General features: G+C 30.6%; 1 protein-coding gene across 3 annotated transcripts in view; it reads right to left on the bottom strand.

The window, feature by feature from the left end:
• Nucleotides 1-785: 785 nt before the first annotated feature.
• Nucleotides 786-20453, bottom strand: part of LOC118196141 (kinesin-like protein KIF11) — a 135716-nt gene continuing 116048 nt past the window's right edge. For all 3 annotated transcript variants that reach the window (XM_085808097.1, XM_085808098.1, XM_085808099.1), the window contains one exon: nucleotides 786-1061. In XM_085808097.1, the coding sequence (XP_085664223.1) occupies nucleotides 1017-1061 (45 nt within the window). In that variant the 3' untranslated portion in view covers nucleotides 786-1016. The remainder of the gene's footprint in view (nucleotides 1062-20453) is intronic.

The raw sequence follows: 20453 nt of genomic DNA, 5'->3' as shown, positions 1-20453 counted from the left end.
GATTTAAATATGACTCTTTAGTCGACTTGCTCTTCTGTAAAATTTAGAATAGGAGAGATTTTTTAACTTTTCTTTAAATGAAGAACGTACTTTTCTTTAAATGAAGTTGCAACATTGGCCAATTCCAGTTATTTAGGTCGATTTTTGTTGGAAGATTGAGGTTATTGTTAAATCTTTATTCCTTAAAACTGGATTTGAATGTATACCTACTGAAGCAAATTTATAACAAAATCAAACTTTCCCTATAATGGTTAACTCAAAGTAATTTGAAACGTCAGGGGAAAAATGTAAAGAGAGTAAAATTGTACTACAGAGGTATTAAATATTAAAAATATCAATTAAAAATCCAATAATTAACAACAGAATTAGCTTTAATCAGCAGTCAGTCTTAACTTTTAAATAATTTGATGGCTTTTGTAGTCGCTTTTTCTGAAAATGAAAAAAATGTTATATAATACAGATTCCATCAAGTATGCGAGATACCTCAAAATACATTTTGCTATTAAATGGTTGCCTATGGAACGTACTTATCTAAGAATTATGCTGTAACATTAAGTCTTGGGAAAGCAAATGCTTAAATTACATTCTGAAAGATTTTTGATAAAAGATTTTGTCTTTATATCTCAGTTAGATTTGAAACTTGCACTTTTGGTGTCCCGATTTAGTTAAAATATTCAGATTTCGTTGAAAGTATTCAAATTATGTAAAGAATATTTGGGAATATTTCTCTTGCTGAATAATGCGGCGGAATTTCTGCATGATTTACAAACAGGAGAATCAAAATGAATATTTTATTAAAACTTTTATTCCTTAAAAATTATAAAATAATCTATATTGTCATAATATATAACTGTTGAATAAAGCTTTTAAATAAATTGGATTTTAAAAATGATTAAAATTTGAAGTTCTCCAAGCACTTAATGTTCATCCGGAGTAAATCCGGAGGTTCTCCAAGCACTTAATGTGTACTTCATAAGCTCTAGAAGTGTTTTTCCCATCAAAGCTGTACTGTCGACTCACGTCTGAAACGAGGAATTTGCATCATCAGATTGGTTTTCTAGCTAGAAAAATGAAAGAAAATTAAAACGAATTTAAAAATAAAATATTACCTCAGGTCAAAATAAATACTATTGACGTAAAATATGCATTAAATTAAGAGTAATAATTGTCAGAACCATCTTTGTTTTAAAAGTTTACGCAAAAACTGATTTTGTCTTTGATACTTAAAAATGCTGATTGGCTGTTTATAGAGTAACAGCGTAGCATTCTTGCCTATTTGCCTAAAAGCAAGTATACCTTCGTGAAGGACTTGAGGCAAACTTAAGGCAAACTTCTTACTTGACGCAAATTGACTCATATTTAAGCTACAAGTGAAAAAAAAAGCTCAAGCTGATAGCGCCCTCAATCATCTGAAACAGAATGCGAGGTTAGGATGTACCAATTTGTTTCTTCAATAATGCAAAATACGCGAAGACAATTTGTCTAAGGAAGCACACGCGTCCTTGAAGGGCTTTCTAAGGGAAAATGAGTCTTATTCTCTTCAAATACAGGAAAACCACAAAAATGGCCAAACAGTCACCCGGTTAGCCAGTATTAAAACCCGGGTATAACTCTCGGTGTGTTAGAGCTTTTCATAGAACAAAGAGCGCTGTTGCACCGAAAGAATTTTTCTGTTTGTTTACATTATGTAACTGTCGGTTCGCCGTTGAGATGTGTCTGTATTATCGTGATATATTTTGGTTTTTCATAAATATAAACGAAAGATGTCGTCATGTATTCTGTATACTAATTTGAGATAAAACTACCACTGATGCAAACTCGTCGAAACAAAATTAGCATTCGTACAAGAATCGCCAATTGTTGTTTTCGCCTTTTGAACTTCGTATTCGTACAGTATTTCGCTTCGTAATATGTGGTGCATCGGTCGGGAAACATTGTATGGTGGAGTGAGTAAATAGTTTTGTTGAAAATTTGTTTGAATAGAATATTTTGTAATTGTTCAAGTAGTAAAGTTATTTGATTCCGTTGATCTTGCTTGGTAAAAATTTAGAACTTTCGTTTTCGCATTTACTGAATGTTTGCATTGGTATTCAGAAGTTCGAATATATTTGCAAGTAAAAAAATGTTGTGTTTTCTTAGAATTAGAATTTGTCGTTAATGCTTGAAGTGTGATTTGTTGTTGAAAATTACAGTTTGTTTTCTTAGAATTCTAGAATTAGAATTTATTGTTAAAGTATTTGAGGGGTAAAATTTGTTATTAGAAACTGTGAAAATGGCTAAATTGTTAAAGCTTCGAACTAAGCATGACATACATCGTGAACAAACTTTAAAGTTAGGAGAAAAAATAAACAAATATTTGAATGAATCCCATATCGACACAGATGTATGTGATTCATATTTAGAACAGTTGAATAGTAAAATTGAAATTATTAACATACTAAATAGTGACATTGATGAATTGTTGAAAGAACAACAAGAAATTAAGGATCAAATAAACACAGTAGATGAATATAACGAAAAAATAGTACCAATTAAAGTAAAGTTGCAAAACAAAATTAAATCAATTGGAAATCTTACATATCAGTCAGGTGAAAAATCAGTAAATCCAGAAAATGTTCACGTAGAAAATAAAACTTTGCATTAACGAAGAAGAACTAAATTTCCTAAACTTTCGCTTCCTCGATTCTATGGAGAGCCTTCAGAATATTTAGATTTTTGGAATCGGTTTGAGAATTCTGTGCATAATAATTCTAATTTAACTGAGTTTGACAAATTTTGCTATTTAAAATCGTTATTAGCTAGTAAAGCCCTAGCTAGCATTAAAAGACCCCAGAGAATTATAAACAGTTAATTACTCCAGAGAATTATAAACTGGCTGCTAAATTAATTTCTGAAACATTTGACCAAAGAGACATTTTAATAAATGCTCACTTGTCAAATTTATTAAATCTGGCACCTGTAAAAATGCTTCTAACATTCCGGCTCTTCGAAACCTTTATTTTGAAGCCCAAACTCAAATTAGATGTTTATAGGAATTAAATGTCAAATCGGAAACATACACAACAATACTGACTAACATAATACTAAAAAAATCTGCCAAGAGAATTGACTCGAATTTTTCTTATCAAAATATAAATAATTGTCATGATTTACAGGAATTAATGAATTTTTTACATAATTCTATCAGTGCAAGAGAAAAAGCATTCCATATTAATTATAATAATGTATCTTCATATAATAATTTTCATTCTAACTGACACAAACAAAACAATTTTCGAAACCAGAAACGAAACTTCCCTCCTAGTCGTAACAATCAACACGCGTCAGTAACAGAATTTATAGCGAAAACTTCCCAAGTTTGTTTATTCTGTGGTTAAGGTTATTGCAAGCCTGAATGTGAAAACATGACTGTGCAACAAAAAAGGGATAAATTAAGGAAAGGAGATCTCTTGTGTTGTAACAAACTGTTTTGTGAAAAATGTTATGCTAAACAGTGTTCATTCTGCTCCGGTAGACATGCCAAAGCTATTTGTTTTAAATTTGAAAATTCTAGCAAGTGTAAATCTAATTCTAATCCGAAAAATGCAAAACCAAAAGGGAAATTCAGCCTACTATTTCGAATTCAGTTGTAAATGATAGGAATGTGATTTTATTGCAGTGTGTTAGTACAGAAATTGTTGGTCGTAAATCTTCAGTTATAGTTATTGCAATGTTGAATAACAGTAGTGAAAAGAGTTTTATTAAAAGAAATGTAAGTAGATAGAAAATGGGCGTTCTGCATCAGGAGGGTCAGAGGGTCAGGGGGCGTGGTCAATGACGTCACACAGAGAGCGGGGCCAAAGGCAACATCATCACACTAGGAGGCGTGGTCACGAGTGGAGTTGAGGTGTTGGTAGATTGCTGGTTGAGTTGTAGACCTCCTGCTTTTCATTTAAGGTTAGTTTTTTTTTTAAATTGGCAACAGGGTCATGGCGTCCTCTAGGGATGAAAAATGAAAATAATCTGTTTAGGAATTGCTCATGGCATCCTCTACGGACGAAAAAAGAAAATTTATTTTAGAAATTTCTTTTTTTTTTTCTTTTCTTTTTTTTTTTTTTTAATATTCTATTATTCAAAATATAGAATTGAACTCTCAAACAAAATATCTCACCAGCTCAGTAGTTTGAAGATTTTAACCACTAAGCTGATGTGATGCATTCAGATTCAGGTAAAAATGCCTATTTAAGAAAATGGAATTTGAATCGACTCATCAATTTATTCTGATACTTTTATCCTTTCTAGTTTTTCATGAAACTTTAACTTATTTCTCAGGTTTTCTGTTTCATAATAACATATTCATTTACTGTCATATTTTTTTAATACTTAACGTTTCTTATTTATTTGTAATATTTTATTTAATTTCCACATACTATTTTTTTTCATACCTTTCATAAATTTCAGAATACCTGATTTTTAACTTATACGTTATATTTCACAAACGTTCCCGCACGTGCTGTTTATTTGTTACATTACTTAATTTTAGATGCAATTTCACACTTTTTTTAACGTTATAATGTTCAATATATTCCGAATTTTAACTTCATTTACTTTTTTAAACCATTCTAGTATTCTATACACACTTTAACTTAGTGATATGAGATTGTATTTAAAAAGAAACGTTTATTTTTCATGATCTTAGTTCTTTTACTAAATTTTCTACAGAATTTCTAATTTCTTTCACGTGTTTAACAATATCTTCCTTACATTACCGAATATTTTTTAAAAAAACTTAAGTCTATAACTGTTAATTGCTTTTCTTGCGTTCATGATTTCCCTTCCGTGTTTATATTTCTTAATTCTAGCTTAACTTATTTATTATAATGTTTTTATTTCTGTCTCATCACTCGTAATTCCAACATTTTATCCCTTTTTATTCATTTTAACGATATGGATTGTTTTTATTTACTCCATATTCAAATATTTCCTTACAATTTTTATAATACTTGTTTTATTCCTCGATCATAATAGATCATCTACAGGTTTTACTCAGAAATTTCCATTCACAACTTTACAGTTTAATACCATTTATATCTAAATGTATTTCTTTCTCATATAGTTTTATGGTCTTCAAAGTTTCTAACATCATGTTTAGTTTTAAATCCCGATTACCTTTAAGTGTGTTGATAATTTTCATTTCTAATTTTACAACCACGTTCAGTGTTTCATCCACACATACCAAAATATTTCTTACATTTTCTGATATTTAGTCTATGTCATATTTCAGTGCTTCAAATGAATTTACACTGCTCACACTATTATTTTTTCATGTTTTAGAGACACTAACTATACTAATTTTACTATTTTTCCTGCACTAATTGCATCTATGTCAGCACTCATGATAAACTAGCAATTGTTTTGCATCACATGCATAAAGAAATTCTTAAAACCAACTTTTTCAATATCGTACTCAAATTACTGTTTTCCAGATGGGAATTACCAGTATTCTTTGGTTTTACTCTGTTACATCTTTTTAAATTTTAACATCTTACTTTTAATTCTAACATACATCTTTTAAACAGTTTTTTCTTTTAATGATAGCCTTACCTTATTTGTTCAAATTAATTCTTTCATTCACCTTCTTTACTACCTTTCAGTACCTTCATAATTCACTATGCAAACACAATGTCTTTCACTGACATTCTGTTTAATAATACCACAAGTTTCCTTAATTGACAAAAAGCGAATTATTTCTCATTTCAAAATAGAACTACTATATTTTTGTACAAACATTACCTTTATCCATTCAAGCCACCCCTTAACCTGTAACTGACGTAGCGATAGGAAAGGAGATTCTTATCATATGCTCTTTCGACATTTGAGGTTTCTAGAACTTCTTTGACAAGTATATCAATACCATCAGAAAATATACTTAACACTTTTACCCAGTTTAAAGGCAACATACTGTTATAAGAATGGTTTTAGTTAAATTTATAACACAAATAAACGCATTTTGTGCTAAATAGGCATAAACATTTAGATTCCGAATATTTCTTTTTAATCCGATGTAAGACTTGAATTTCATTCATGATACGGATTGTCTCTTGATTTTCCTTTTGTTTACCTTACACTAATAGAAAATTTTTATTTTACAAGTTCAGCTTTTAATGAAATAGAAATAAAAACTACGATACACCTGCTGTTTTTAAGAAAAGGAACTTTGATATATTTCTGGAAATGTAAATGCTTTTAGAGTTTTCTTTCAATAACGTTGATTTTCATTACTTTACTAACTTCAATAATTCTCTTATTAGCTAATATGAATGAAAGAAGATTGTCAAAAATGTGACACAGTATAATTCTTACGAACATATGTACCTTTACCAGCATACAGATATTACCGATTGAAATGAAGAAAGATACAGATATTTTACTCCAATCTACATTAAATTTAAAAAAAAAATATTTCAACTTTCATACATTCCAAAGAATAAACGAAAACTCAATAGATATTGTCATGTTTGTATATATGAGATAAAAGTTTTATGAATGGTATTTAAAGTAATGCTTAGAACTTCATAAAAGCGAACATTCACTATGTTAATACACATATCATCAGTTATTTACATTAATCAATGTAATATTAATCATTACATGTACTATATGCATATATATTTAAAGTTTAATTGTCTTACAATTGAATAATTAACTATTGAGAGAAAGAGGTTCATATCTTACACTATTTAATTCACATGGAACAAATTTTTCCATCAACCACATTGAACCGCGTTTATTAAATTCGCCAAAGCTCTTTTATTTCTGCATTTTCACACTCACGACACATTTTAAATGTAACTATTGATTACCATTTCAAACACCGATATCATAACTCAGTGTAAAACTACATCATAACTCATTTTTTCCCTACTAACTACAATTTTATATATTCAAGAAGTACATCTAAGACATGATCATTTTCTATGTTCTAGCAAATCGATTCAATTGCGAACATACTATTAAGTCTTGCGATTTTAGAAGACTTGCATGTATTAACGATGTCAACGTTTCTTCGTTTTTATAAGATTCACATCAAATCATGTCGCATTCGAATGTGGTGTAAGAGATCACTTTTTCTTTTAAACACTTGTAAACAATGGATGCAATTTATAAGAAGATAAGTATCATGCTGTTTTAAAACATCATCATCAGCATATTTCTGTTTCTTTTGACACCAGCAAAATTAAAAAAAAAAAAGAAAAAAAAAAAAAAAAAATTTTCCTGAGATATTCTTCAAATTCTGTTTTACTTCAAAAAATGCCCGAACATTCAATACGATGTAAAGTTTCATATTGTTTTAAATTCTTATGCTCACTAAATATTTTTTATCAAGATTTACTCTTAAAAGTAACTTTATTGGTTTTCATATCCTTTTTACATGAAAAGAACTTGTGATTATTCACTACAAAATTCTAAGACGAGAAGCTTCGCGACTTTTCAAACTATAAACTTAAATTTCTTAGGACATACACTACATCTGATGTTTCTTTCATGAGATTTCAAATATCTCTTCAGATTACTCGTATTCAAGAAACCTCGCAAATATATCACATAAGTTCAGCGAATAATCGCTTCATAAACTCTTAAATTTTCAACACGAGTGAATCACTTGAAGCATATATACTGCACTGTAAACATACAATACTTAAAAAAATTGTTATAAAAAATAGAAATACATTCATTTCACCAAGAAGCTTTTCTATTTAAATACATTTATTTATTTCCAAAGAACAAGTTTCTGTATTATACATAAAATATACTTAGAATTTTCTTTCATTAGTTAATATCAAATTAGCAACAATATCCATTTTCTGATATTTGATATACATGTTTGCTTTAAAATTAAAACTAAAATTTCAATATATTTCTATTAAAAAAAACATAAGGAAAAAAAATACTCATAACATCAACCAAAGACAGAAATTTAAATAGAATAGCTGTACTTATATTAGTGCATTTTTATAACCTTCATAACATTTCGATTCAATAAACCTATTACAAAATAAATGAAACATTTTTTTCTGCCTTAAAGAATCTCTTATATTTTTAAAATTAATACATAAAAATATATCTTCACCAATATATTTAATTCTATCCTCAACACTTATTATAATGCAATCATGTCTTGTTTGTGGAGGATGATTTACAATGCAACCTTCGCATTTATATAGCTTTTTTATCACTGAATTTAATTCAGTTTTGATAGAGTTTATGAGTTCTTTAAAAAGTTCATCATCAACACTTACCATATCGAACAATTGTTTTTTTACATTTGATTTGCAACGGTAAAATAATTTCAAAAATACTTTTATATAAAGTATTAGATACATCAGGAATAATTTCTTTCAATTTTTTTAAAATATCACAGTTTACTTTTAGGTATGTAGGTTTTAGTTTAAAAGAATTTTCATCTTGTTTAAAAACTTGTTGAAAAATACACTCACCTTCTTTGTTGAAAACTACCAACTCATTATTGCAAATGATGCTGGCACTCGTATAGACAAGATTAAATTCATATATTTTTGAGGAAAATTCTTGCCACGTTGCAGGAGTTATAACAACACCGCGTGTAGTAGGGTATAATATTTTATTTTGTTCCACACAATCACGTAGATGAATGTTCATTCTGTTTTCAAACTGATTTATGGACACAAAATATCCCCAACCAAGAGTCCACTGTGCAATCAACTTCGAACTTTCTTTTTTCTGTTCTCGATTATTCGGCATGAAGATATTTTCAGGAACAGACTTCATATAGTGGGCAAACCAGTCATCCTCTGGAAGTTCATCCTCATTATCTTCCAAGCGTCGTTTTTTTAATTTTCGAAATTTTTATGTTTCGGAATGTGATACTAACTCTAGGATCTTTAACGTCAGGTTGAGAGGGTATTCCGTGCATCCAAAATTGATTCGATGGGGGTTTCATTACAAGGAGATTTCCATGAGTTAAGTCCACGCTTCGAGATGTGAAATTTCGCCTGGTAAATACCATTTGACGTTTTGCACCTAAACTGATGATAGGTATATCACTTTCAGGTTCGAGACAAGTTTCATTGTCTTTATGCGTTGAAAGTTTCGCCACTCCGTCAGGATAATAGTTCAATAAAGCAAAATTATATTTTTTGCCAGTTATCGTTTCAACATAATCTTTTACATTTAGAAGAGTTTGAGTCCATGGTTCTGCACAAATGCTCGTTCCAGAGAATTCGTAACTAAGTCCTTCATCACCAAAACCGAGTACTTTTCTTCGTGGAACATACTGAGTCCCATTAATTTCAAAACTAATATTTTTAAAATCATAATTTGATAGTTCATCTAGCAAAATATCAGCTTCATTTCGTGAATAAAATTCTTCGTATAATTCCACATTTAACTCTGTATCACATATATTCCTCATATTCGCTTCTGAATCTAACGACAATTCTGAATGATATAGAAATACGTAGCATTCTTAAATAGCAAAAATTATCTAAAACATACATTAACGAAATGATTTCATCAACACTTATCGTAATACATTCTTGTCATGTCATGTTTGTGAAGCCAGTCTTTCCGGCGTCATATGTGTAAAAATAATCATGATAGGATAGTGGGAAAGAGTTATAGTGTCCTAATGTTGTTATTCTGAACCTCGATATTACATATATGCATAAGGAGAATCTTAAAAGCATCATCCACTTATCATGATAGAGGAATGGAAAATTTCTAAAACTCTGATAATCATACGCGAAAGAATGTATTATCTTAAGGTTATTGTTGCTATTCCAAATTTGACAGTATATACAGAAGTGAAGGAAGATCCTTGATAAGCGCTGTAGACTTCACGTTATCATGATAACGTGCAGCGCTACGTATTTCTATATCATTCAGAATTGTCGTTAGATTCAAAAGCGAATATGAGGAATGTATGTGATACAGAGTTAAATGTGGAATTATACGAGGAATTTTATTTACGAAATGAAGCTGATATTTTGCTAGATGAACTATCAAATTATGATTTTAAAAATATTAGTTTTGAAATTAATGGGACTCAGTATGTTCCACGAAGAAAAGTACTCGGTTTTGGTGATGAAGGACTTAGTTACGAATTCTCTGGAACGAGCATTTGTGCAGAACCATGGACTCAAACTCTTCTAAATGTAAAAGATTATGTTGAAACGATAACTGGCAAAAAATATAATTTTGCTTTATTGAACTATTATCCTGACGGAGTGGCGAAAATTTCAACGCATAAAGACAATGAAACTTGTCTCGAACCTGAAAGTGATATACCTATCATCAGTTTAGGTGCAAAACGTCAAATGGTATTTACCAGGCGAAATTTCACATCTCGAAGCGTGGATTTAACTCATGGAACTCTCCTTGTAATGAAACCCCCAACGAATCAATTTTGGATGCACGGAATACCCTCTCAACCTGACGTTAAAGATCCTAGAATTAGTATCACATTCCGAAACATAAAAATTTCGAAAATTAAAAAACGACGCTTGGAAGATAATGAGGATGAACTTCCAGAGGATGACTGGTTTGCCCACTATATGAAGTCTGTTCCTGAAAATATCTTCATGCCGAATAATCGAGAACAGAAAAAAGAAAGTTCGAAGTTGATTGCACAGTGGACTCTTGGTTGGGGATATTTTGTGTCCATAAATCAGTTTGAAAACAGAATGAACATTCATCTACGTGATTGTGTGGAACAAAATAAAATATTATACCCTACTACACGCGGTGTTGTTATAACTCCTGCAACATGGCAAGAATTTTCCTCAAAAATATATGAATTTAATCTTGTCTATACGAGTGCCAGCATCATTTGCAATAATGAGTTGGTAGTTTTCAACAAAGAAGGTGAGTGTATTTTTCAACAAGTTTTTAAACAAGATGAAAATTCTTTTAAACTAAAACCTACATACCTAAAAGTAAACTGTGATATTTTAAAAAAATTGAAAGAAATTATTCCTGATGTATCTAATACTTTATATAAAAGTATTTTTGAAATTATTTTACCGTTGCAAATCAAATGTAAAAAAACAATTGTTCGATATGGTAAGTGATGATGATGAACTTTTTAAAGAACTCATAAACTCTATCAAAACTGAATTAAATTCAGTGATAAAAAAGCTATATAAATGCGAAGGTTGCATTGTAAATCATCCTCCACAAACAAGACATGATTGCATTATAATAAGTGTTGAGGATAGAATTAAATATATTGGTGAAGATATATTTTTATGTATTAATTTTAAAAATATAAGAGATTCTTTAAGGCAGAAAAAAATGTTTCATTTATTTTGTAATAGGTTTATTGAATCGAAATGTTATGAAGGTTATAAAAATGCACTAATATAAGTACAGCTATTCTATTTAAATTTCTGTCTTTGGTTGATATTATGAGTATTTTTTTTCCTTATGTTTTTTTTAATAGAAATATATTGAAATTTTAGTTTTAATTTTAAAGCAAACATGTATATCAAATATCAGAAAATGGATATTGTTGCTAATTTGATATTAACTAATGAAAGAAAATTCTAAGTATATTTTATGTATAATACAGAAACTTGTTCTTTGGAAATAAATAAATGTATTTAAATAGAAAAGCTTCTTGGTGAAATGAATGTATTTCTATTTTTTATAACAATTTTTTTAAGTATTGTATGTTTACAGTGCAGTATATATGCTTCAAGTGATTCACTCGTGTTGAAAATTTAAGAGTTTATGAAGCGATTATTCGCTGAACTTATGTGATATATTTGCGAGGTTTCTTGAATACGAGTAATCTGAAGAGATATTTGAAATCTCATGAAAGAAACATCAGATGTAGTGTATGTCCTAAGAAATTTAAGTTTATAGTTTGAAAAGTCGCGAAGCTTCTCGTCTTAGAATTTTGTAGTGAATAATCACAAGTTCTTTTCATGTAAAAAGGATATGAAAACCAATAAAGTTACTTTTAAGAGTAAATCTTGATAAAAAATATTTAGTGAGCATAAGAATTTAAAACAATATGAAACTTTACATCGTATTGAATGTTCGGGCATTTTTTGAAGTAAAACAGAATTTGAAGAATATCTCAGGAAACTTTTTTTTTTTTTTTTTTTCTTTTTTTTTTTAAATTTTGCTGGTGTCAAAAGAAACAGAAATATGCTGATGATGATGTTTTAAAACAGCATGATACTTATCTTCTTATAAATTGCATCCATTGTTTACAAGTGTTTAAAAGAAAAAGTGATCTCTTACACCACATTCGAATGCGACATGATTTGATGTGAATCTTATAAAAACGAAGAAACGTTGACATCGTTAATACATGCAAGTCTTCTAAAATCGCAAGACTTAATAGTATGTTCGCAATTGAATCGATTTGCTAGAACATAGAAAATGATCATGTCTTAGATGTACTTCTTGAATATATAAAATTGTAGTTAGTAGGGAAAAAATGAGTTATGATGTAGTTTTACACTGAGTTATGATATCGGTGTTTGAAATGGTAATCAATAGTTACATTTAAAATGTGTCGTGAGTGTGAAAATGCAGAAATAAAAGAGCTTTGGCGAATTTAATAAACGCGGTTCAATGTGGTTGATGGAAAAATTTGTTCCATGTGAATTAAATAGTGTAAGATATGAACCTCTTTCTCTCAATAGTTAATTATTCAATTGTAAGACAATTAAACTTTAAATATATATGCATATAGTACATGTAATGATTAATATTACATTGATTAATGTAAATAACTGATGATATGTGTATTAACATAGTGAATGTTCGCTTTTATGAAGTTCTAAGCATTACTTTAAATACCATTCATAAAACTTTTATCTCATATATACAAACATGACAATATCTATTGAGTTTTCGTTTATTCTTTGGAATGTATGAAAGTTGAAATATTTTTTTTTTAAATTTAATGTAGATTGGAGTAAAATATCTGTATCTTTCTTCATTTCAATCGGTAATATCTGTATGCTGGTAAAGGTACATATGTTCGTAAGAATTATACTGTGTCACATTTTTGACAATCTTCTTTCATTCATATTAGCTAATAAGAGAATTATTGAAGTTAGTAAAGTAATGAAAATCAACGTTATTGAAAGAAAACTCTAAAAGCATTTACATTTCCAGAAATATATCAAAGTTCCTTTTCTTAAAAACAGCAGGTGTATCGTAGTTTTTATTTCTATTTCATTAAAAGCTGAACTTGTAAAATAAAAATTTTCTATTAGTGTAAGGTAAACAAAAGGAAAATCAAGAGACAATCCGTATCATGAATGAAATTCAAGTCTTACATCGGATTAAAAAGAAATATTCGGAATCTAAATGTTTATGCCTATTTAGCACAAAATGCGTTTATTTGTGTTATAAATTTAACTAAAACCATTCTTATAACAGTATGTTGCCTTTAAACTGGGTAAAAGTGTTAAGTATATTTTCTGATGGTATTGATATACTTGTCAAAGAAGTTCTAGAAACCTCAAATGTCGAAAGAGCATATGATAAGAATCTCCTTTCCTATCGCTACGTCAGTTACAGGTTAAGGGGTGGCTTGAATGGATAAAGGTAATGTTTGTACAAAAATATAGTAGTTCTATTTTGAAATGAGAAATAATTCGCTTTTTGTCAATTAAGGAAACTTGTGGTATTATTAAACAGAATGTCAGTGAAAGACATTGTGTTTGCATAGTGAATTATGAAGGTACTGAAAGGTAGTAAAGAAGGTGAATGAAAGAATTAATTTGAACAAATAAGGTAAGGCTATCATTAAAAGAAAAAACTGTTTAAAAGATGTATGTTAGAATTAAAAGTAAGATGTTAAAATTTAAAAAGATGTAACAGAGTAAAACCAAAGAATACTGGTAATTCCCATCTGGAAAACAGTAATTTGAGTACGATATTGAAAAAGTTGGTTTTAAGAATTTCTTTATGCATGTGATGCAAAACAATTGCTAGTTTATCATGAGTGCTGACATAGATGCAATTAGTGCAGGAAAAATAGTAAAATTAGTATAGTTAGTGTCTCTAAAACATGAAAAAATAATAGTGTGAGCAGTGTAAATTCATTTGAAGCACTGAAATATGACATAGACTAAATATCAGAAAATGTAAGAAATATTTTGGTATGTGTGGATGAAACACTGAACGTGGTTGTAAAATTAGAAATGAAAATTATCAACACACTTAAAGGTAATCGGGATTTAAAACTAAACATGATGTTAGAAACTTTGAAGACCATAAAACTATATGAGAAAGAAATACATTTAGATATAAATGGTATTAAACTGTAAAGTTGTGAATGGAAATTTCTGAGTAAAACCTGTAGATGATCTATTATGATCGAGGAATAAAACAAGTATTATAAAAATTGTAAGGAAATATTTGAATATGGAGTAAATAAAAACAATCCATATCGTTAAAATGAATAAAAAGGGATAAAATGTTGGAATTACGAGTGATGAGACAGAAATAAAAACATTATAATAAATAAGTTAAGCTAGAATTAAGAAATATAAACACGGAAGGGAAATCATGAACGCAAGAAAAGCAATTAACAGTTATAGACTTAAGTTTTTTTAAAAAATATTCGGTAATGTAAGGAAGATATTGTTAAACACGTGAAAGAAATTAGAAATTCTGTAGAAAATTTAGTAAAAGAACTAAGATCATGAAAAATAAACGTTTCTTTTTAAATACAATCTCATATCACTAAGTTAAAGTGTGTATAGAATACTAGAATGGTTTAAAAAAGTAAATGAAGTTAAAATTCGGAATATATTGAACATTATAACGTTAAAAAAAGTGTGAAATTGCATCTAAAATTAAGTAATGTAACAAATAAACAGCACGTGCGGGAACGTTTGTGAAATATAACGTATAAGTTAAAAATCAGGTATTCTGAAATTTATGAAAGGTATGAAAAAAAATAGTATGTGGAAATTAAATAAAATATTACAAATAAATAAGAAACGTTAAGTATTAAAAAAATATGACAGTAAATGAATATGTTATTATGAAACAGAAAACCTGAGAAATAAGTTAAAGTTTCATGAAAAACTAGAAAGGATAAAAGTATCAGAATAAATTGATGAGTCGATTCAAATTCCATTTTCTTAAATAGGCATTTTTACCTGAATCTGAATGCATCACATCAGCTTAGTGGTTAAAATCTTCAAACTACTGAGCTGGTGAGATATTTTGTTTGAGAGTTCAATTCTATATTTTGAATAATAGAATATTAAAAAAAAAAAAAAAAGAAAAGAAAAAAAAAAAGAAATTTCTAAAATAAATTTTCTTTTTTCGTCCGTAGAGGATGCCATGAGCAATTCCTAAACAGATTATTTTCATTTTTCATCCCTAGAGGACGCCATGACCCTGTTGCCAATTTAAAAAAAAAACTAACCTTAAATGAAAAGCAGGAGGTCTACAACTCAACCAGCAATCTACCAACACCTCAACTCCACTCGTGACCACGCCTCCTAGTGTGATGACGTTGCCTTTGGCCCCGCCCTCTGTGTGACGTCATTGACCACGTCCTCAGCTCCTCAGCTCCTCCTGATGCAGAACGCCCATTTTTATACTACTAATGTATCTATGAAGTTGGGATTAAAATGTCTAGGGTCAAACATTAAAGATTTATTCATTTGGAGCAAAGAATCCTTGGTTGCAAACATGTCGCAGAGTCGAAGTGAGATTGCGAAATATTTTAGACGGAAATTTTGAAACCTTTATTTTGAACCCAAACTCAAATTAGATGTGTAGAGGAATTAAATGTCAAATCGGAAAATCGTAATACAGGGGTTGGAAACAGATGAAATTTCGACGGCTGTGATTAATTTGCCGAATGAGAATACAAGAGCTGAAATGGAAGCCAAGGGATTCACTTTAACGTGGGGATATAATCAAGCGTCAGATGATAATGTAATTTCCTTGTTAATAGGTAGAGATTTTTATTGGAATTTGACAAAAGGTTTTTGAAAGGTTAAATACTTCTTTGGTAGCTGTCAACACAGAACTTGGTTTGTCCTTGCAAGGAAATTGTGGTGATATGAGTAAAACGGCTGCTGTAAACTTACCGTAATTTCCGGAAGAAACGCCGCGGCGTTTACGTGTTTAAAACTTAAATTTTCAGCGGGTGCGGCGTTTCTACCCATGCGGCGTTTAGGTGCACTAAAAATAAAATATTTCCTGTGATGGTCATTGTACATAGTTTGGATGGCGTGCATAGACTGGTGCTGTTCCCACACAAAAGACCACTCAGTTGCTTTTTGCTAACGTTATTTTGCTTACATTCTTTCCCTTGAAAGGACCTACATGCTTTATTCACCTTAAACGAGATCTCAGAACAATAACATTCTTCCCCCTTTCAAATCAACATTCTCATCAGTTTGAATAGTCTCTCTCCTCTGCCATTCGATGAATCTTCCAGGACCCATCCTCTCCCCACCCCTGCCTTTTCTGCAATTTTATTCAAAGGCGGACACGACTCCACCTGCCTCGAAATAACGAACTCTGACGTATTTCCCCTTCAGCATGAATGGATTTTTCTTGGCATTCTGCCAAATACAGATCCCATCAGTTTGGGTATAAGTACTTGTTGGATAGTTTTTAATTAGGGAGCGGAAAAGTTTTGAAAATGTCTCTAAACGGAACAATTTACATCTAAAATTGAGGCCTTCTGAATTAATCATTAAATTCGAAAATAATCGTCGTTAAAGGTACCTAGAAAATAACCATCATATACTTAGAAAAATAGCTTCAATACAAAGGAAAATATAAAGTCTAAACATGGATTAACAAAGAACCTCCGAAAAATCAATGAAAGATAATCTCTTATCAAAGTGTGACGTCATCTTATCCACTAAATCAAGAATCCCGAAACATTCCTATTTATCTGCTGCGCCTCCGCTTGCACCGCCTCTGAATTTGCACCGCCTCATCCGCAATCCGCCTGCGAGCTTGCTCCGCGCTCCGCCTCCTGCCCCTGAACTCTCCGTTTCATACTACTGAAGTGGGTCGGAAGCATTTCGATGGTCTTGTAAGGAAATTTAGAAATGATACAGTTTTTTTTTGAGGATTATATAAAAGGGTAATTGATGATTATCGTAAAGAAGGTATCATTGAGAACTCGTCGTCAGGTATTGAAGTGCCATGTCCTGAGCAGTTATTTTACTTATCCCATCATGCGGTCATTCACGAGGACAAATCTACTAGTCGACTTCGAATCGTGTTTGATTGTTCTTCTCGTGAAGGAGGACAACTTTCGATTAATAACTGTTTATTTAAAGGACTAAACTTGTATCCAAATCTATTTGAAATGATTTTAAAGTTTCGACAAAATACAATCCCCTTCACAGCCGATATAAAGCAAGCGTATCTACAAATTTTGATCGATCCTAGTGATAGAAAATTTACTAGGTTCTTCTGGACTGATATCGGTTCTAGTTCATATCAAGAAATGAACTTTAGTAGAGTTTTATTTGGATTGAAACCAAGTCCATATTTATTAGCTGCGACTCTGAAATATCATTTTGATAAATGTAAACAAGAATTTCCTGATACTTTCAAATTACCGTCAGAATGGTTTCATGTCGACGATTTAATTGGAGGCGAAGACTTGCTAGCGGCTTTGAAGATTACGACTGAAAGTGTAGAAACTCTCAAAAGAGGTAACATAATATTACGAAAATGGAAAACAAATTCCACGGAGCTGTGGAAAGATGCTGAGTTCGACATCTATGAGGAAAAGAGTTCAAGTACGGGACTTGACGCACCAATTCAAGGTGTTGTGTCTAGTTTGGGATCCAGATGCGGACAGTATATCTTTCAGTGTAAAAGAATTATCAAAGTTTGTCAAGAACGGAACTGCTTCGAAAAGGTTTATTCTTCGAGTATTTATGATCCTATCCGATTTCTTGGACCGTTCATTATAAAGCCGAAGTGCATTCTACAAGAACCGTGGAGTCATGACATGGACTGGGATGACAAACTTCCATCGTCACTGAATCAGAAGTGGCAGTTGTGGTGCACTGAAGTCGAACACTTAGAAGATCTCCAGATTCCTAGCTGTTGTTTTTCAAATTTGAACTGTAAATTTATTTCATTTGAAATTCATTCTTTTTCAGATTCATCTCTTTTAGCCTATGGAACTGTGTTGTATTTAAGAGCTTTATCTGAAGATGGAAGGATAAGTATTACTGGTACTATTCGGTTTCGAGGGCCGTAAAAAAATTGCAGCGAAAATGTATGCGCAAAAGCGCCAAATCTAGCAAACGCGCCCATTTAACAGCGCGCCAAATCTAGCGTACGAGTTGATTTCAGATTGCGTAAGTTTATATAGTTCTATATTTCTTAAGACGCCATTGACATACTAGTTTAAATTTTAAATCCTTTTTTGATATCCTATGGATTTAACAATTTGGGAATTGCCCATGACGAAAAGTCGGCAATAGAATTTTGGGTAAAGTGCAGAATTACCCACTGCTTGATGCGGTTTTAAGAATTGCACATACTCGGTATCCATGTGCACATCGACCTATTTTCACTTAAAAACAATTCCTAGAATTGCACAAAAATGGCACTGCGCACACCCTTGACTTCATCTATGTACACATCGACCTATTTTCACTTAAAAAGTGAAAGAAAATTGACAAAAATTCAATTGTTTTTACCTTTGTAAAAAGGTAAATTTTGTAACAAATAAGTGAGCGATTCTGCACTTTACCGAGAATATTTTCCAAGAATAGGCATCATTCATTATAGAAAATTACGTTTGAACAACCAACGAGATGAAATTATGCTTTAGCGATAAGTCTGTAGCGAAATAGCGATGCAGGCATCCATTCAGTTATGTTTAGCAATTTTTATATAAATTATAAGAAGGATCTGAAATGGTTATTTACTCTTATGCTTCCATTCAGTCATGTTTAGCCTTTTTCATATAAATTATAATAATAAAAAAGTATTATATGAAACTAACCTTTCATCTAAATTAAAACATCAATCTTAGATAGTTATTTACTATTATACTTCCTTTCTTGCAGCAATTATTAGGGTTGCCGTAATTATTTTTGGCAGCTTTGGCATCAACAATAGTTTGGCGATTTTTTACGGCCCTCGAAACCGAATAGTACCGTATTACTTTTATTTGTTCTAAAAGTCGTGCAACTCCTCTGATTACCAAGACTAGAATTAATGGGAGCTTTATTGTCCGCAAGATTAGTCCATCAAGTAATAAATGTCTTAAATTTAATACTTCTAGTTATTTTTGGACAGACTCTATGATTACGTTATGTTGGATTAAGGGACAATCTAGTAAATACAAAACTTTCGTAAAAAACAGAATAGAAGAAATTCAATCTTTATCAGATACCAATAATTGGGCACATTGCTCTGGTAAGGATAACTCTGCAGATATCTTGTCCAGAGGAATTTCTGCGGCAAATTTAGCTACAAACCAGCTTTGGTAGCAAGGTCCACCGTGATCAAGCTGAATACTGGCCTACTGAAAGGGAGAACTTAAAATCTACAGACTTAGAGTTAAAAACGGAATTTGAAAGAACAGTGCAAAATAAGTGTTTGGTAGAAAATTCGAAATTTATTTTAGATTTAAGGAAATACAGTTGTTTTTTAAAAGTACTAAGAATAACTGCACGAGTTAAACGGTTTGTTAATAAACTTCAAAAACGACAAACGATTGCAGAAGAACTTCAAAATGCTGAAATAGACTGGATAAAATATGAGCAAAACATTGAATTCAACTTAGAATTACAGAACCTTAAAAATGGTAAGTCGATTCCTAAAGACTCTCCACTTTCAAATTTAGCCTCATTTCTCGACAGTTGTGGTGTATAAAAGGAAGATTAGAAGAAGGAGAATTTACAAAGGATGAAGCTCACCCTGTGCTTCTTCCTAAGCAGTCTAAATTTAGAAAGTTAATTATTATTCGAGAACATAATAACATTTTTCATGGTGGAGTTACATTTACGCTAGCCAAAATTAGATGTAGATTTTGGATTCCTTGAGGTAGACAAATTATAAAAAGATTATTAAGTAACTGTCTAATTCGTCGAAAGTATAAGCTGAAAACAACTAAACAGATTACTAGTCAACTAACCTAAAAGTAGAATTACTGAAAACCCTCCTTTTACTGTAACTGGCATAGATTTCACTGGCCCAGTTTTAATAAAATCAGGAAAGGATACACCTCAAAAGGCTTACATAACATTATTTACAAGCAGTGTGACTAGAGCTTTTCACATAGAATTAACCACAAATATGTCAACTAAAAATTTTATTTTGTCATTAAGGAGACTTTTAGCTAGGAGAGGAAATTGTAAAGTTATTATTTCCGACAATGCTAAGAGTCAGCCACTATGATAGAGCCACTAATGAAATTCTTAAAGAATTTTCAAAAATTATAATAGATTCAA

The sequence above is a fragment of the Stegodyphus dumicola genome, chromosome X1, assembly GCF_044657685.1.
Source record: "Stegodyphus dumicola isolate Sdum_Otavi_A_Nest chromosome X1, ASM4465768v1".
In the NCBI taxonomy this organism is placed as follows: Eukaryota; Metazoa; Arthropoda; class Arachnida; order Araneae; family Eresidae; genus Stegodyphus; species Stegodyphus dumicola.
The sequence above is the reverse complement of the archived record's forward strand: the minus strand, read 5'-3'. Positions and strand labels throughout refer to the sequence as shown.